At 37.6% G+C, this 18,816-nt stretch overlaps 1 protein-coding gene across 1 annotated transcript in view; it reads left to right on the top strand.

Annotated features, from left to right (window-relative positions):
* Positions 1-3,845: 3,845 nt before the first annotated feature.
* LOC307152052 (complement C3-like) overlaps positions 3,846-18,816 on the top strand; it is a 271,787-nt gene continuing 256,816 nt past the window's right edge. Inside the window, exons 1-2 of the mRNA XM_079860447.1 lie at positions 3,846-5,017; positions 6,747-6,942. Coding sequence (XP_079716573.1) covers positions 4,944-5,017; positions 6,747-6,942 — 270 coding nt within the window. The 5' untranslated portion in view covers positions 3,846-4,943. The remainder of the gene's footprint in view (positions 5,018-6,746; positions 6,943-18,816) is intronic.

The following is an 18,816-nucleotide window of genomic DNA, read 5'->3' as shown; positions in this document are numbered from 1 at the left end:
AGCTTCACATAGAGACCTAGTGCGTTTTGTTTTACTATTTACTGAATCCAAGTAGGCCTAGTAACTCAATATAATTTGTCATAAATCTATCTGAAATAACAAAAAGTTGGATTTTCCTTTAGCCCATTTTTGTTTATGGTATTTACCCATAATCAAACAAAGAGTAACACTAAAGGTGGGAATCTTTTTATATCAAAATAAAAAAAAGACAAAATATTATTCAGAAAAGTAAACTTTCATGCCTAAGCATTTACAAAACGAGGGGAGTCAGATTCTGGCAGGGAGTCGAAATTCGGCGACTAGTGTGTTGACGTCATTGCGCGTGCACGCGAGGGGAGTTAGATTCTGGCAGGGAGTTTTTTTTTTAATCTTTATTAAATCATTGCGATACAGAAGTAAGAACACAAAAAGAGTCATTAATACAGAGAGAGAGAGAGAGAAAACAAGAGTCGAGCCAGGGAGAGTTTCAAATAAATACATTAAAGATAGAGCATAACTGAATGGTTTTAGCAGCCTTCTTATTTTTTGAATCATGGATGGATTTAATGTACTGTTCCGTCTCCTTACCAAAAGCAAAAAAAAAAGGTTTAGAATTGCTAAATTTCGCTTTGTGAATATGATATTTCCCTAAAATGATCAATAGATTAATTAGGTATATTTCTTTCTGTTTTTTACTTTTATTATCATGGAAACCAAACAGTACATCCTTCCACAGCAAAGAAAAATCAGCAACAAGTTTAATAGTAATATATCGGGACAAATCTTTCCAGAAAGTGATGGTGTGATTCTGGCAGGAAGTCGAAATTCGGCGACTAGTGTGTTGATGTCATTGCGCGTGCACGCGAGGGGGAGTTAGATTCTGGCAGGGAGTCGAAATTCGGCGACTAGTGTAGTGACGTCATTGCGCGTGCACGCGAGGGGAGTCAGATTCTGGCAGGGAGTCGAAATTCGGCACAACACCTGAAACCGATCGAGCACAGCCATCTTGAAGGACATCTCAATTCTCTAATTGCACCGCGAGGAGTCGAGGATCGAGGAGTCAGGAGGCTTCCTGAGGAGTCATGAGCGAGGATACACAGGTGGATCCTATGCGGAAGAGTTTTATCGACTAAAACGTGACGCACGTATAAATTCTCCTTCCCCTTCATCGGTCACAATCATTTTGATTTATACTTTACTTTTGCAGTTTATATAAACCACACACCTCACATATTTCAACAGGGTATCTTTCTTTATTCTTATTTATTATGAATTTCTTAAATAAACAAATTTCAACAACATGAGGGCAGATCCTCTGAGCGCTGCTGATGACGCGATGAAGTGACGCTCGAGTGATCAAGGATTCCAATGTATAAAAAAAGCTTTCATTCGATCCCTCCGTCCTCGCGTCTTTTCCTTGCAGCCTTCCCTCGCATCCTACAGGGGGCGGAGCTGAGACGCGAGGAGAGGAAACGAGGATGCACAAATAATGCTGCGTTCCAGTCCACTTTTAGACACGCACTTGCAAGCACTTCCCCTCGGGGGAATCCCTGCCGCCATTTTGAAGTGCGTTCCACTTCGTGAAGTGGACGAGGGAAGTTTATATGGACAGACCCTCGTTCCCTCGATTTTGACCGAGGGAGCGAGTCTACTTCAAATGTACACTTCAGGCACCTATATGTCCCACAATGCAGTACGATTGTCACGTCACCACAGATCTCGTCTAATCACCACCACAACAGACAACTTTATGATATATTAATTATAATTTTTTTTAATTAAAACAACCCAAACACACATCTAAACATTTGGATGCTGCATTAAACAAATTCTTAAAGGAAAAAAAATGTAAATAATAAATCAACTCCATAGCTGATTCCAAGTGATCAAGGGCTTAGGACGTTCCAGTTCAGCCCATTGCAGTTTCCGCCAGTAGTGGGCACTCGCGCAATGTAAGCAATGACGTACATCCGAGTGAACGAGACGGGGGGAAGTTAGCGAGTGAAGGGCATGACAATTTTGGACTGGAACGCAGCATAAGAATTGAGAAGCACCCATGAATCTGACCCATCGTCGCCTTCGTTGAATATCTGTCGCTCTACATACGTCATCTGGTATAATTTGAAATGATTGGCTATGAGCTGCGTACAGGCGCATTTGATAGACATTCGTAGCGCCCAATAAACGGCTCTGGGCATTCGTAAACCACGCCTCAAATACGAGAAAATGTACATGTGGTATCTATGAAGGACTAAAAATGACAAAACGAAAAATAAATAAATAAATAAATAAAAGTAGAAATAAATAAATAAATGCAGAAATAATAGTAAAAATAAATACATTTTGGTAATATAAATGGCTATTTCTGTATTTTTACATGTATTTATTTATTTATTTATGCATTTCTATATGTATTTATTTATGTATTTCTACATTTATTTATATATTTATGTATTTATATATTTATTTATTTATATATTTATATATGTATTTATTTCTACATTTATTTATTCCTACATTTATTTATTTCTGTATTTCCACATTTCTACATTTATTTATTTCTGTATTTCCACATTTCTACATTTATTTATTTCTGTATTTCCACATTTCTACATTTATTTTTCCCTGCGCATGTATGCTAATTGACCAATGGCTAAGCCACGCCCCCAAACGCGATGAGCCAATCACAGTACGCATAGCTAACCCAATACACTTGGACATTCTCTGCTTCCTCGTCCATTGCAATGCATTGCGGTTGTCATTTTGGCTTTTAAACAGCGTGTGTGTGTGATTTTGGTTGGGTGACAGTTGTAGGTTACAGTTTGACAAGAGTTTACAGTTTGACAAAAGCACAATGTTGTGTTTTACACAAATATAAGTAGGCTAAACACTTTGCAGTTTTAATTATGTCCTGTATGAACAAAATGGAGTATGTTTTTATGTTTCCACTGTTCGATTGCGCCCCGGCGCCCGCTCTCTGACACACACACATTCCAGCAATGCAATCTTGACATCGCAGCCTGTTCATTATTCTGCGCTCCCACCAAACGCGAATAGAGCGTCAAATTCGCGCGTATCCGCGTCTAGTTCGACGCTTGAACATTTTGAATCCAAAGCGAATAGGACGCGCGTATAAAGCGAGCGTTTGAAGCGAAATAGCACCAAACTATAACGTTTACACTGTGAACTGTAAATCTTTGTTCTGGAGCTGAAGCTTATCGACCTTCTCAACAATAAAATTATTAATATAACCCTCCAATGCATATTTAAGGCCCTTTTGGTGACATCGAGATGATATATAATCTTTCTGTCTCCAAAAAATCATCAATTGCCTCCTGTGAAATGTCTCCTACTGTGACAGCTGCCATAGCGCCTGTTACCGAATGTTGACTGAGTGAGTGGAGGGGGCGTGGTTAGCCATTGGTCAATTAGCATACATGCGCAGGGAAAAATAAATGTAGAAATGTGGAAATACAGAAATAAATAAATGTAGAAATGTGGAAATACAGAAATAAATAAATGTAGAAATGTGGAAATACAGAAATAAATAAATGTAGGAATAAATAAATGTAGAAATAAATACATATATAAATATATAAACAAATAAATATATAAATACATAAATATATAAATAAATGTAGAAATACATAAATAAATACATATAGAAATGCATAAATAAATAAATAAATACATGTAAAAATACAGAAATAGCCATTTATATGACCAAAATGTATTTATTTTTACTATTATTTCTGCATTTATTTATTTATTTCTACTTTTATTTATTTATTTATTTATTTTTCGTTCTGTCATTTTTAGTCCTTCATAGGTATCCAGACCACGTCTCAAAGAGAAAGTGGTCTGACGTTAGCCAGGCTAGCACATTCATGCGTTTCTGGATTTTGCACACACAAGTTGCATTGTATTAGTAGTGACGCACTTTGTGAATTTGTCAAATAGATGGGTAGTTGTGCACACATTAATAATTAACACCAGGCGGGCCTATTTATTTGTAGTTGTTTGTGTGTGGGTTGTGAAATGCTTAAAAACACAGCAAAATTAAAGTCTCAAAATCCAAATGAATCAAATGAGATCGACTCAGAAAATACATCAATGAATGCACGCGTGTCACCTGATCCACAAACGCACATCTTCTTTGTTGCATGCGCAAATTATGACACACTACTACAAAGAAAACATTTGTATTCACAAAAATGTCTCTATTTGTACAAATTGCTACACATTCATTCAATTTTGAATTTTGCACACGCAAGTTGAAAGGCATTTGGTTGTGGATAGTAAAACATATCTGCAACATTTATCAAGTTCATGGATAATTGTGCTTGCACACGTTAATCATTTTGATATTCATCCCATACTCAAAGATCAACAGAGCGGCTGCCAGTTTACCAAAGGTTGAATTTACACAACAGGATTTTGCAGGTCATTTACGGGAAATCTGAATTTGACTGCTGCTACTCTTCATATTTATGAGATCTTTATTAATCTCCCGCACTGAATTTGCATTTGTGTTTTTCATTAGGCACTGATTCAAAAGACTCAAGATTCAGATTTATTCAGTCTATATGTTAAATGAACTTAAAATATATATTTGATTTATAAAATGTATGAAAATAAAGAAGTTATTTGTGTATCACACAGGAGATTCATAAAGATCTCATGAGGATTTGAAAAGTGAATGGCAGTCAAACATAAATATTACTTGCTATACTGTTAGATTGTAGATTGCTGAACTGAAGTGTCAGTTTACTTACAAAACAAATGCAAAAAAACAGAGAGAAGTTTGGACTGTGAGGGTGACGGAGGCGGGTATAAATCTGAGCTGCTGCAGGTCCACACACACACACACACACACACACACACACACACACACACACACACACACACACACACACACACACACACACACAGACAGACAGACAGACAGACAGACAGACAGAGACATGATGGACGTGAAGCTGCTGTGTCTGACTGTTGTTCTTCTCTCCTCACCCCTCCTCACACTGTGTGACCCGCTGTGAGTATTAAACACACCCCCACATAGCAACATTGTGACGGCCCAGATCCGGCCCACATCTGGCACACGCGGAAAGATGATCTGGCCCACATGCAGCATGGACTTACGGCACTTGGGTGGGCCACTCCTGTTTGCCAGATCTGGGCCACAAGCAGGCCATAGCAATGCCACATCTCAGCCAAGAGCAAAGAAATAAACCAGAACTGGAGGATTAAACAACTCCACAAACAGCATTACCAGCTTCACTTATTACCAACCAGACTGACTTTATTTCTGTCAGACGTCTACAGAAGTTTTTTATTGAGAATTAACAGAGGTTTAACTATAATGTGTTTCATTTAAAGTCACCATTACAGTGAAGAGTGTTTCCATTAGTTGGGCTCTTAAATCTTATTATATATTTTGTCTTCTTTGGCCGCTGTGACAGTGTGTTTGTCAAACACATTTGCAGCAGCAAAGAAAGCTAAAGTGAACTGAGATCAGGTGATGATGGTTACTTGTTGATGGTTTTATAATCATCATGAAATAACCTGTTTCACTGAGATAATTTGAATCTAACAATTGTGTTGTACCATTAATATATTCTCATCACAAACCCTGTGTTACTGCGGCATGAGGTCCAGCAATATTATAACAATCAGTTAGAAGACTTTAACAAACATGAGCACGAATCATTACTGTTCGATCACAAACACAGACATCAATAATCAACGTATGAATCTCAACAATGGTGAGAATCAAAAGTACTTTGCTGCAATGCATGCTGGGTACCATCATTGTACAAAACTCCCAGCATGCATTGCAACATGAATAAATTATGCAGCTAAATTGTCCTATTAATTTGTTTAATTCTAAATATGTGCTTTTATTTTTTTGCTGTTGTTTTTGTTGTGGCATTTAGTAGCTTTTCAGTGATGTTCTGAATTAATCTAAAAAAAATAAAATATTGTCACCCTTGTTGAGATTCATGTGCTGATTTTTGATATCTAAGTGTGTCACCGTGGATTTTTTTTCGTGCTCATGTTTGTTAAAGTCTTCTAACTGATTGTTATAATATTGCTGGACCTCACGCTGCAGTAACACAGGGTTTGTGATGAGAATATATTAATGGTACAACACAATTGTGAGATTCAAATTATCTCAGTGAAACAGGTTATTTCATTATGATTATAAAACCATCAACAGGTAACCATCATCACCTGATCTCAGTTCACTTTAGCTTTCTTTGCTGCTGCAAATGTGTTTGACAAACACACTGTCACAGCGGCCAAATAAGACAAAAGGTATAATAAGAGTTAAGAGCCCAACTAATGGAAACACTATTCACTGTAATGGTGACTTTAAATGAAACACATTATAGTTAAACCTCTGTTAATTCTCAATAAAAACTTTTGTAGACGTCTGACAGAAATAAAGTCAGTCTGGTTGGTAATAAGTGAAGCTGGTAATGCTGTTTGTGGAGTTGTTTAATCCTCCAGTTCTGGTTTATTTCTTTGCTCTTGGCTGAGATGTGGCATTGCTATGGCCTGCTTGTGGCCCAGATCTGGCAAACAGGAGTGGCCCACCCAAGTGCCGTAAGTCCATGCTGCATGTGGGCCAGATCATCTTTCCGCGTGTGCCAGATGTGGGCCGGATCTGGGCCGTCACAATGTTGCTATGTGGGCCGTTTGCTCATAGAGTTACTAATAATCAGTTTAAGATTTCAAACGCTGTGATTTGATCTCCTCAGGTTTGTTCTGTCAGCTCCTAATTTGCTGAGAGTGGATTCCTCAGAGAACGTGTTTGTGGAGGCTCAGGATTACTCTGGAGGAAACCAGAACGTGAGAATCTCAGTGAAGACCTTCCCAAAGAAAGACAGGGAGATACTGTCCAAAACAGTGACACTGACTGCAGAAAACAATTACCAGATCCTTACAGATATAAAGGTGAGAGCTCCATAAATACAGTGATGTTTCATTCTGTAATATGTCAGGAGCAGGCTGGGAAGCAGATCCACGTCCAGGTTTATTCAAATAATCCACAAGGTCATAATCCACAAGGTAACTAGCATATACAAATAAAAACATGATAAACCAGAGAATGTGATTTCAGCGACTGACTGAGAACAAGGGCTATATATACCAGAGGTGGGAGTAAGTCACTAAATTCAAGTCTCAAGTCAAGTCCAAGTCTTAACATTGCAAGTCAAAGTCAAGCCAAGTCATTCTGTTGTAAGGGTCAAGTCAAATCAAGTCAAGTCAAGTCAAGTCATACTCTTTGTCAAGTCAAGTCAAGTCGCAACTTAGTCATCAAGTCATACCAAGTCACACACAGGCTGGTTTTACACATTTTTTAACTCTGGGACTTTTATTTCTTATTTAGACACAGAGGGCTGATGGGTAGAAAAAAAAAAAAATTAACTTGTGTGTAATAAATAAAATATTGTTAAGAAGCACATTAAATGCTCTAAAATAAAAATAAATGAAATGAACACAAGTAAACAAGAATTAATAAAACTTTTCCCATCTTGTGCTAGCCCTATATAGTTATTTTGCTGTGATGTCCTCTATGAAAGTGTAAACGAAACAAAAACATTAAAAATGTCAATTTAATCCAATTAGGCCAACGTGAACACACTCAAAATAAATAAATAAAAATGTCTAAACATAAGATTTATGTATTTAAATTGCATATAGAATTTCCATCCATTTGGATTACATAGTTTTAACATAAACCAATTAATAATCTGAATGTAATTCATATTTTTAAGTCATATGTAAATGAAACAGATAAGATTTATGTAATAGTACACAGAAAAACGCCCATGTTAAATTAACACTTCTCAGTGTTCATATGTGTGCACACTACAGAGTTAAAGTACCATTGAAGCAGTGTTGAAGTTAATGAGATAATTAAGTGGTGATTGAGCATTAATTATGAACACCTGCTGTTAACAAGCAGAATCACTGAAGAACAGAGAAACACAAGAACTACAACTGACTTCAGCCACAGTCTTAGATGAAATCAACTGAAGAGAAAAGAAGACATTAAATCTGTGAAGATCTCAGCAGAGGAGGATTAAACAACTCAAACAGCTTTACCAGCTTCACCTATTACTAACCAGATTGACTTAATTTAATATCCGTTTTAATGAAATCAACAATTGTATTTTAAAGTCACCACGATGGTGGTTAGCATTTGCTTTAGTTGGACTCTTGACCTTAACTTTTTAGTATTACATTTTCTTTGGCTGCTACATTTGTGTGTATATAAAGCACATTTGTTGAGGCAAAAAAAAGCCATGAGAAGATTAGATCAGGTGATATTGGATGTTTAATCATCATGTAATTGTTTGAATCTCTGATCTTATTCTGTGTCTAAAGCTTTGATTATATACGACTTGTGTTTGTAATGTTGTTATATAATAGAAGCCATGTTAATTTACAGCATGAGAGCAATGTTGATAGTCAAATAACATTTAGTGCATTAAACTTTTTTTCTCTACATTATTACTTCAAGAATCAGTGTATGACTCTCAACAATGGTGACAATCAATGAAATGTTTCATGCTGCAGTGCATGCTGGGTACCACCAATCAAAACTCACCCATATCTCCCAGCATTCATTGCGACATTAATACATTATGCAGCTGGATTTTCTGGATACTTTGTTTGATTGTCACCATTGTTGAGATTCATATGCTGTTTCTTGATGTCTGTGTTTGTCTAAGTAATGCCATAGATTCAAGTTTTTGTGCACCAAGTTTTTTTTTTTAAACCTATTTTAAATAATAGGTATTTGATAAACAACACTGCTAGATATACTATAAAATCAAATGACTTCTATTATGAATAAAACAATATTAAAAACACAAGTCCTATATAATCAAAGCATTAGATACTGCATAATATCAGGGATTAAGGAAATTACATAATGATGACGTTTTCATCAATAAACATCAATAAACAACCAACATCATCTGATCTCATGGCTTTCTTAACTACAACAATTGTGCTTTAGAAACACACAAGTATAGCAACCAAAGAAAAGTTTACATTAAAGAGTCAAGGGTCAAGAGTCCAACTAAAGCAAACGCTAACCACCATCGTGGTGACTTTAAAATACAACTATTGATTTCCTTAAAACGGATATTAAAGGGGGGGGTACAATGGTGTTTCATGTATTCAGAGTTGTTTACAGTGTTAAAGAGATAGATTCTCATGCTTAACATGGCCAAAGTTTTTTAAAAATATTTTGGACGAATAACGGAGAATTTCTGTGCCGAAAATCTTACTTCCGGGTTGGTACAAGTTTCGGCTGGGTTTTTTTCGTCCGTGGATCTAATGACGTAGACCAGAGTGGAACTCCTTATATGAGCATTTCTCCTGGAAAAGCTCGCCCGCGCACACGTCGACTAGAGGAGAGCGAGACCGCGCACATCAACGCGCTTCAACAGGAAATCATCGGCAGCGCTGCATAGTGTCTCCAAAGTGTGTTTTTGGATGTGAGGGAAAGCTTACCATGTTCAGCTTCCCAAAGAACCCAGCGTTAGGAACAGTGGATGCTGTTTGTTCCCTGCATTTCGAAGATGAATGTTTTATAAACAAAGCCCAGATCGACGGATTCTCTCTATGGCTCTGGCTTCGCCCACACGACCCGCCTCCAGACGCTCGGTTTTTCCAGAAAGACTCGGTACATCTTTCTGTTATAAATATAATAAAACTAAAGACTTTTTGGAGATATGAAGGATGCAATACTACTCTATAGGTACTCAAGATTAACAGGAGAATGAGTGAAAATGAGCATTTCACCCCCCCTTTAAATAAAGTCAGTCTGGTTACTAATAGGTGAAGCTGGTAAAGCTGTTTGAGTTGTTTAATCCTCCTCTGCTGAGATCTTCACAGATTTAAAGGGGTGGTTCGGGATTTTTGACATCGGACCTCATTTTTAAGTCAGCCTGGTTGTTATTCATCAGTGGAGACATTTAAAAAAAAAAAATTATCCAGTCCTTATATTTGGATAGTTAGCCGATGCTAGCCCAGTCAACACGTTGATCTCACTGTGATCTCTCCATATGACCACAATGTGAGTTCACAGTGAGCTAAAAGTGTAACCGCACTGTGCACTCACTGTGTGCGCGATATTAATGCGATGTGGCTCAACTAACTTGTCAGTTAACTACGGCTCTTTGTAGTAAATGCCGCTTCCTCTGAAAGCAGGTGATGATGATTTACTACTAATCAAGGAACCGGCTTTACTGACGAGATGCGCATAACAATATCGCGATTTAAATCGCCCAGTCCTAGTCAAGACCAAAGAGCCCAACTACAGCAAACACTGACCTCTACAATGGTGACCAAACCAAACTCTTCAAACAAACTTCAACATGTAAACCTCTTAAACATAATTTCTAAACATCGAAACTTCCCGCTATAACTGTCTAAGAATGTTAGGGGGGATAATGTTCTATCAATGTCATCACTAAACATGTTTGAAATGTTTATAGAGAGTGTTATCCTACCTTTTAGGAGAACATTCTGGTTACAAAAATAAAATTAGCTACAGAAAATATTACAAGAACATAACATAATGCTCTCAAAACATTCATAGAACAATAACATTTCTAGCTGGGATGAGCTCATATTGTGGTCATAGTTTGAGCACACAGTGAGAGCGCTGTGAGGTTACACTTTTAGATCACTGTGAACTCAGATTGCTGACGTTGTGACCACATGGTGACATCACTGTGAGATCATAGTGTTGACTGGGCTATAAACACTCGCACATACATATATACTTCCATGCATATACACCTATAAACACTCGCACATAGCCACATACATATAAACTTCCATGCATATACACCTATAAACACTCGCACATACATATAAACTTCCATTCATATACACCTATAAACACTCGCACATACATATAAACTTCCATACACCTATAAACACTCGCATAAACTTCCATGCATATACACCTATAAACACTCGCACATACATGGGTCAGTGACGTGCCGCACTGATTTGCACTTCCACGAGCAATAAATATTATATATTTATATAAAATAGGTTTAAAATTATATATATGCTTTAATCTCACATCATTTGTCCTCCTCACTGTTCATAATTGTGTGAAAATTTAGGTAACTTTTAGACTATTAATGTGGTCAAATGTCATACGGTCAAACGGAATTCACTTAAAGTTATTTAAGACAATTGCATTTAAAACTAGAATGTACATTTCCTGAAGAAAATGTGAGTGGTGCTTGCAGTGGCAAAACTCGCAACTCGGTTGTGTCTGTACGATGTTCTGGTGCTGAGATATGGCGTATTCATGTTGTTCAGGTGGTTGCTAGGGTGTTCTGGGTGGTTGCTAGGGCGTTGCTAGGTGGTTGCTAGGGTGTTCTGGGTGGTTGCTATGGTGTTGCTAGGCAGTTGCTATGGTATTCTGGGTGGATGCTAGGGTGTTGCTAGGCAGTTGCTAGGGTGTTCTGAGTGGTTGCTAAGGTGTTGCTAGGCGGTTGCTAGGGTATTTTGGGTGGTTGCTAGGGCGTTGCTAGGCAGTTGCTAGGGTGTTCTGAGTGGTTGCTAAGGTGTTGCTAGGTAGTTGCTAGGGTGTTCTGAGTGGTTGCTAAGGTGTTGCTAGGCGGTTGCTAGGGTATTATGTGTGGTTGCTAGGGCGTTGCTAGGCAGTTGCTAAGGTGTTCTGAGTGGTTGCTAAGGTGTTGCTAGGTGGTTGCTAGGGTATTTTGGGTGGTTGCTAGGGCGTTGCTAGGCAGTTGCTTGGGTATTCTGGATGGTTGCTAGGGTGTTGCTATGGTGTTGCTAGGCGGTTTCTAAGGTGTTCTGGGTGGTTGCTAGGCGGTTGCTAGGGTATTCTTGGTGGTTGCTAGGGCGTTGTTGGTGGTTGCTATGGTGTTGCTAGGCAGTTGCTAAGGTGTTCTGGGTGGTTGCTAGGCAGTTGCTAGGGTGTTCTGGGTGGTTGCTCTGGTATTTTTGGTGGTTACTAGAGCGTTTCTAGATGTTGCTAGGGTGTTCAGGGTGGTTGCTAAGGTATGTTTGGTAGTTGCTATGGTGTTACTAGGTGGTTGGTACACAGCAAAATCCCCAGTGTTAAATTAACACTCCTCAGTGTTTATATGTGTCCACACTACAGGGTGTTAAAAATTAACACTGAACAGTGTTGAAGTTAATGAGTTAATTAAGTTAACACTGAAGCAGTGGTGAAGTTAATGAGATAATTAAGTGATTAATTAAGTGATGATTGGCCATTAGTGGTGACACCTGATGATAACAAGCAGACTCACTGAAGGAAAGAGAAACAAGAACAGAAAAAAGAGAAACACAAGAACTACTGACTTCGAGCCATTATTGCACTTATTATTTTACCAGTTTGACTTTATTTCTGTCATACATCTACACACTGTCTTATTTAGATTTAACAGAAGTTTAGATGGTAATGTTTTATGGAATGCTTCGTTTCATGTCACCATTATGGTGGTCAGTGTTTGCTTTAGTTGGGCTCTTGACACTTTATTATTAAACATTAGTAGTTCTCTGGCTGCTCCAACTCTGTGCTTATAGAGCATATGTGTTGTGGCAAGAGAAACTATGATTTTGGCTGTGTTTCCTGAAAGCATCACAAGCCTAATTTGATCGTATAGACCATTTGTTGCAGTTGGTCTTCAATCAAGTTAAGTTTAAGATGCTTTTGGAAATTCAGCCCTGGTTATGTTTCAATGATGAAATTACTAGTGACCTGTTTCAATGATGTCACCCATCATTATAAACTGATTTATCCAAATGTTTTATTAATTTTTCACTACAGTAGTTACTTCCAGCAATGTTTTAAAGATCTGAATGATTTAAAATCACACACAGACATCAAGAATCTACATATGAATCTCAACAATGGTGACAATCAAACAAATGCTTAATGTTGCAATGCATGATGGGAGCCACCAATCAGAACGCATCAATGGCTGACATCATGCATTGCAGCATGAATAAATTATGCAGCTGAATTGTCCTGTAATTTTCATTGTTTTTTCTGTTTGCTTTTATTTTGCTATTGTTTTGTTCTGACTTTAGTAGCTTGTTTTGTGATGTTCAGAGTTGATCTGTTTGTCACTAGTTTGTTTATTGTCACCATTGTTGAGACTCATATGCTGATTCTTGATGTCTGTGTGTTTTAACACAATAACTTCTTTGCTCAAAGTATTTTCAAAATTTTTGATATTGCTGTTGGATCTCAAACTGTAGAATCTCAGAGCTACAACCACCAATACTAAAACAAGACATCAAGCATATAGTCAAAGATTTAGACTCTGAATGACATCAGTGAATCAGGTCACTACATGATAATGTTTTTATCATCAAAACATATTGTGAGCAAGTCATGTTTTCGCTTGCAGAAACAAATGTGCTTTATAAACACAGAGTTGCAGCAACCAGAGAAAAACTAATATTGAAATATGAAAAGTGTCAAGAGCCCAACTAAAGCAAACACTGACCACCAAAATGGTGACTTGAAAAGAAAAATTCCATAAAACATTACCGTCTAAACTTCTGTTAAATCTCAAGAACTTTTGTCGATGTAGAAAAGAAAATAAAGTAATAAAAGTCAGTTTGACAGAAATAAAGTCAAACTGGTAATAATAAGTGCAACAATGTGTAATGACTCGAAGTCAGTAGTTCTTGTGTTTCTCTTTTTTCTGTTCTTGTTTCTCTTTCCGTCAATGATTCTGCTTATTAACATCAGGTGTCACCACTAATAGCCAATCATCACTTAATTAATCACTTAATTATCTCATTAACTTCAACACTGCTTCAGTGTTAACTTAATTATCTCATTAACTTCAACACTGTTCAGTGTTAATTTTTAACACCCTGTAGTGTGGACACATATAAACACTGAGGAGTGTTAATTTAACACTGGGGATTTTGCTGTGTAGTTGTCAATGATGGTTACTATGGAGTTTTTATAGAGTTCTTAAAATCTTTAATAACGAGTGCCTTCAGTATGCCCCTCGTGCCTTTGGCCGAATATGCACAAGCATGGAGCAATATCACAAGGCTACCAGTGTGATATTGCTTTAAAAAATGTAAAAAAAATTTTTTTTAATTATTTATTGGTTTAGGGTGGTTGCTAGGGAGCTCTTAGTGGTTGCTAGGGTGCTGTAACTGGTTGCTAGGGTGTGGCTATGAAGATTTTAGGCCATTACTTATTGGTTGCTTGATAATATAAATCCTCTGAGGGAGAGAGAGAGGGAGAGACGCAGGGGTGTCAGGCCCTTTAAAGTCTGTGTGTGTGTGAAAAAGTCGGTTTAGATTTGAATTTTTTGGAATGCCCAATGTTAAAGCAATGGGACTTTTTTGGCCGCTTTTTCGTCCGCTGTGCGAACATTGTACACCCGATCGCTTAGAAAAGATATAGCACACCTCTCCTAAATGAGCCGGTCGATTTGACACCTCACTCAGGGGTCTGAGACAAACAGTGTGGGGCGAGTTACGCGCCAAACTTTTGTCCAGAATAAGTATGAGCAATAACAATAGTGTTGCTTTTGAAAAGCACCACTAATGATAAAAAATGTTTAAAAATTATCATATTTTTCATTTGGCATATTTTTTCAAGTCTTAAGATAAGCATATTAAAGTATCAGTAAGATAGATGTAACCCAGGCTACTAGTAAACAAATAAGTATGTGAGTTAATCATAGACTGTAAAAAAATAGGAGTTAATCGAAAAAGAACAGCTGAAAAAAAGAGAAAAAGACTGTTCTAGACTGAAAAGAGAATCACCCAATCACACATTGCGCTGCAGTGACTGACACTTCTGTGAGCCAATGGCAGCAGCGCATCAGGTTGCGCAAGTCCCTCTTTGAATGTGAGCGGCAGATGAGAGAAAGCAAGTCAGAGAACGCAGCTGTGCGGAGTAATCTCCAGAAATTTCCCGCATTTAAAGGGTTAGTTCACCCAAAAATGAAAATTCTGTCAGTAATTACTCACCCTCATGTTGTTCCAACCGCGTAAGACCTTCGTTCATCTTCGGAACACAAATTAAGATATTTTTGATGAAATCTGAGCTATGTCTCACTCCTCCATAGGCTGCTATGTGACCGAAACTTGCTGGCCCAGAAAAGTCATCAAAGAGATCGTTAATATAGTCCAAGTGACTCCAGTGGCTCAATCTTAAGTATATCAAGCGACGAGAATACTTTTTGTGCGCAAAAACAAACAAAAATAACGACTTTATTCCACTATTCATTTCCTTCTCTCTGGGCCTCTAGTTGGTTCGCGTAGTCTTTTTGCGCAGCGCGTCTGTGTTACACGTCGCCACGTAGGCTCACTATTGGCCGACGCCGGTCATGTGTGTGATGCGTGATGACGTGCAACACAGACGCGCAGCGCAAAAACACTACGAGGCCCAGAGAGAAGGAAATGAAAAGTGGAATAAAGTCGTTATTTTTGTTTGTTTTTGCGCACAAAAAGTATTCTCGTCGCTTGATATACTTAAGATTGAGCCACTGGAGTCACTTGGACTATATTAACGATCTCTTTAATAACTTTTCTGGGCCAGCAAGTTTCGGTCACATAGCAGCCTATGGAGGATTCAGACATGGCTCAGATTTCATCAAAAATATCTTAATTTGTGTTCCGAAGATGAACGAAGGTCTTACGCGGTTGGAACAACATGAGGGTGAGTAATTACTGACAGAATTTTCATTTTTGGGTGAACTAACCCTTTAAGCTAAAGATTCAGAGTGAAAAGAGACCAGATAAAATAAAGTTGAATATTTGAATGAAACGTTGATAAGTTGTCATCGGAGCGAGAAGAGGACGAGTCAAAGAAATAGTGACTGATGCAGACCAACGCAACTTTAGAGTGCTGCGTATTAACTTCCCTGCTTGAATATAGACTATTTTCTTGCCTTGGCTGGGTTTTTTTGTTAGAGATTGTGATTCACCATCAGAAGTTTTCCTGTTCCATATCGGACACACGAGACGCAATAAGCGTATATACGGCGAGCTATACCCATGGATTCGACTCCCTTGTTGAACTGTGCTCATCATCTCTGGTAGGAGAATTCCTTTCTTTTTGTTTCGTTGCTCTTGGACAAAAAGAGCTTGGACTCATTGCGAACTGTTGTTTTTTATTATTTTTATCCTCTCCATCTTCATCCAAAAGACATTGACTTTGAACTGAACTGTCCTCCTAAATGAACGAACATTTTCTTGAACTGAGTAAATTGATTCTGTTCGTCTGAGTCGATTCCACCAATTGAATCTTGAGCATTTGATTCACAACCTGAAAAGAATACCACAGTTTTGAGGGAAAAAGTGTTTATTTGAATTTGAAAAGTGAAATTGAGAATTCATTCCCCAGCCAGCACAGCCATGTGGGGCCCAAATGGGTTTGACCTGGGCTGTCTAACTGGGACCCAGCCAGTTTTGTCCTCGGTTTCCATGTAGGCCCCACATGGGTTTGCCCAGATGAAATGAACACTGCTTAGTGTGCACACTACAGGCTGTTTAATGTAACACTTAATCAGTGTTGGAGGTAATGAGATAATTAAGTGATTGAATAATGATTGTGCATTAATGATGAACACCTGCTGTTAACAAGCATATTCACTGAAGGAAAGAGAAACACAAGAACTACTTCCAGCCACAACCTTGGATGAAATCAACTGAAGATAAAATACATTAAATCTCTCAAGATCTGATTAAACAACTCCACAAACAGCATTACCAGCTTCACTTATTACTAACCAGACTGACTTTATTTATGTCAGACATCTACAGAAAAGAATTAAGAAGAGGTTTAGATGTTGATTACTTATTTGAAAGTAATAGTTTGATTTGATGTTACCATTGTGGCGATCAGTGTGTGCTTTAGTCAGGCTCTTGACTTTTTAACATTAGTTTTTCTCAGGCAGCTGTGTCTGTTTGTTATGGCGAGAACAGCAAGAGAAAATATAATCAGATGCTGTAAGCTGATTGATGATAAGAGTATAATCATCATGTAGTGGCTTAGCTCATTGATTATGTGTGAGGTTTATATGGGTATTATGTAATTCATTTTGTTTTATTGTTGTGGTTCTACAGCAATAGAATAATATAATTTAATCAGAACGTCAAATGATTTTTAACACACCATTTACATATTTTGGGCTCCTGTGAGACTTACTCGCACACAGACATCAATAATCAGCATATGAATCTCAACAATGGTGACATGCTTCATGCTGCAATGCATTCTGAGTGCATCATACGAAACTTATCCATGGCTCCCAGAATGCATTGCAGCATGAAGCATGTCACCATTGTTGAGATTCATATGCTGATTCTTGATGTCTGTGTGCGAGTAAGTCTCACAGGAGACCAAAATATGTAAATGGTGTGTTAAAAATCATTTGAATCACAACAATAAAACAAAATGAATACCATATTACCCATATAAACCTCACACATAATCAAAGAGCTAAGCCACTACATGATGATTATACACTTATCACCAATCAGCTTACAGCATCTGATTATATTTTCTCTTGCTGTTCTGGCCATAACAAACAGACACAGCTGCCAGAGAAAAACTAATGTTAAAAAGTCAAGAGCCCGACTAAAGCACACACTGATCGCCACAATGGTAACATCAAATCAAACTATTACTTTCAAATAAGTAATCAACATCTAAACCTCTTCTTAATTCTTTTCTGTAGATGTCTGACAGAAATAAAGTCAGTCTGGTTAGTAATAAGTGAAGCTGGTAATGCTGTTTGTGGAGTTGTTTAATCAGATCTTGAGAGATGTAATGTATTTTATCTTCAGTTGATTTCATCCAAGGTTGTGGCTGGAAGTAGTTCTTGTGTTTCTCTTTGCTTCAGTGATTCTGCTTGTTAACAGCAGGTGTTCATCAATAATGCACAATCATTATTCAATCACTTAATTATCTCATTACCTCCAACACTAATTAAGTGTTACATTAAACAGCCTGTACTGTGCACACTAAGCAGTGTTCATTTCATCTGGGCAAACCCATGTGGGGCCTACATGGAAACCGAGGACAAAACTGGCTGGGTCCCAGTTAGATAGCCCAGGTCAAACCCATTTGGGCCCCACATGGCTGTGCTGGCTGGGATCTGTACATTGAATCAAATTAACTGTTTATACGAATTCTGAGTATTCAAGTGAATGCATTATTTTGTTGAGAATATTTCTTACTGTTTCCTTGAAGTATTGAATTTTTCCAATTGTTTCATTTTTATTTTATTTTATTGTACAAAGAGAATAATCTGATTTACATCTGAGTCGAGCTGTTAAGGTTGCTCATTCAAGTACTTACAAAAGTAAATATTGTCCATTGCTAATTAGTTGATTACATTGTGATTTGCATATTTCAAACAACAAAAGAAAAAAGATAATTTTACTTTCATATAAACCCTCAGTTGAATCATAAAAAAAGACTCTGTTGATAATTCACCACCACTGTGCTGCCTTCCTCTCTCCAGTAGTCGCACCTATCTTCTGATCCTTTGGCCCATAGTGAATTACTCACCAGTGTGACACGTACCACGCTACATAGACCTTTAAGAAATGTCATTAGAATCTAAAACAAATTGTTCCACAAAGACACATTTTCCTTATGTCATACGGTTTTCAGGTAATTTCACCTTTTCCAAGTGTGTTACCATGTGTCACAGATTTGGGTGTCATATGGTCAAACGTCAAAAAAGGGTTTAATACATTTAAAATTTGAAAAAATATTGATTTGCAGCTTAAATATAAAGTTTAAAATACAAGGTCAAAGGTAAA

The sequence above is a fragment of the Squalius cephalus genome, assembly GCF_949319135.1.
Source record: "Squalius cephalus genome assembly, chromosome: 2".
Classification (NCBI taxonomy): Eukaryota; Metazoa; Chordata; class Actinopteri; order Cypriniformes; family Leuciscidae; genus Squalius; species Squalius cephalus.
Note: the sequence above shows the minus strand (reverse complement) of the source record. Positions and strands in the feature narration are given on the sequence as shown.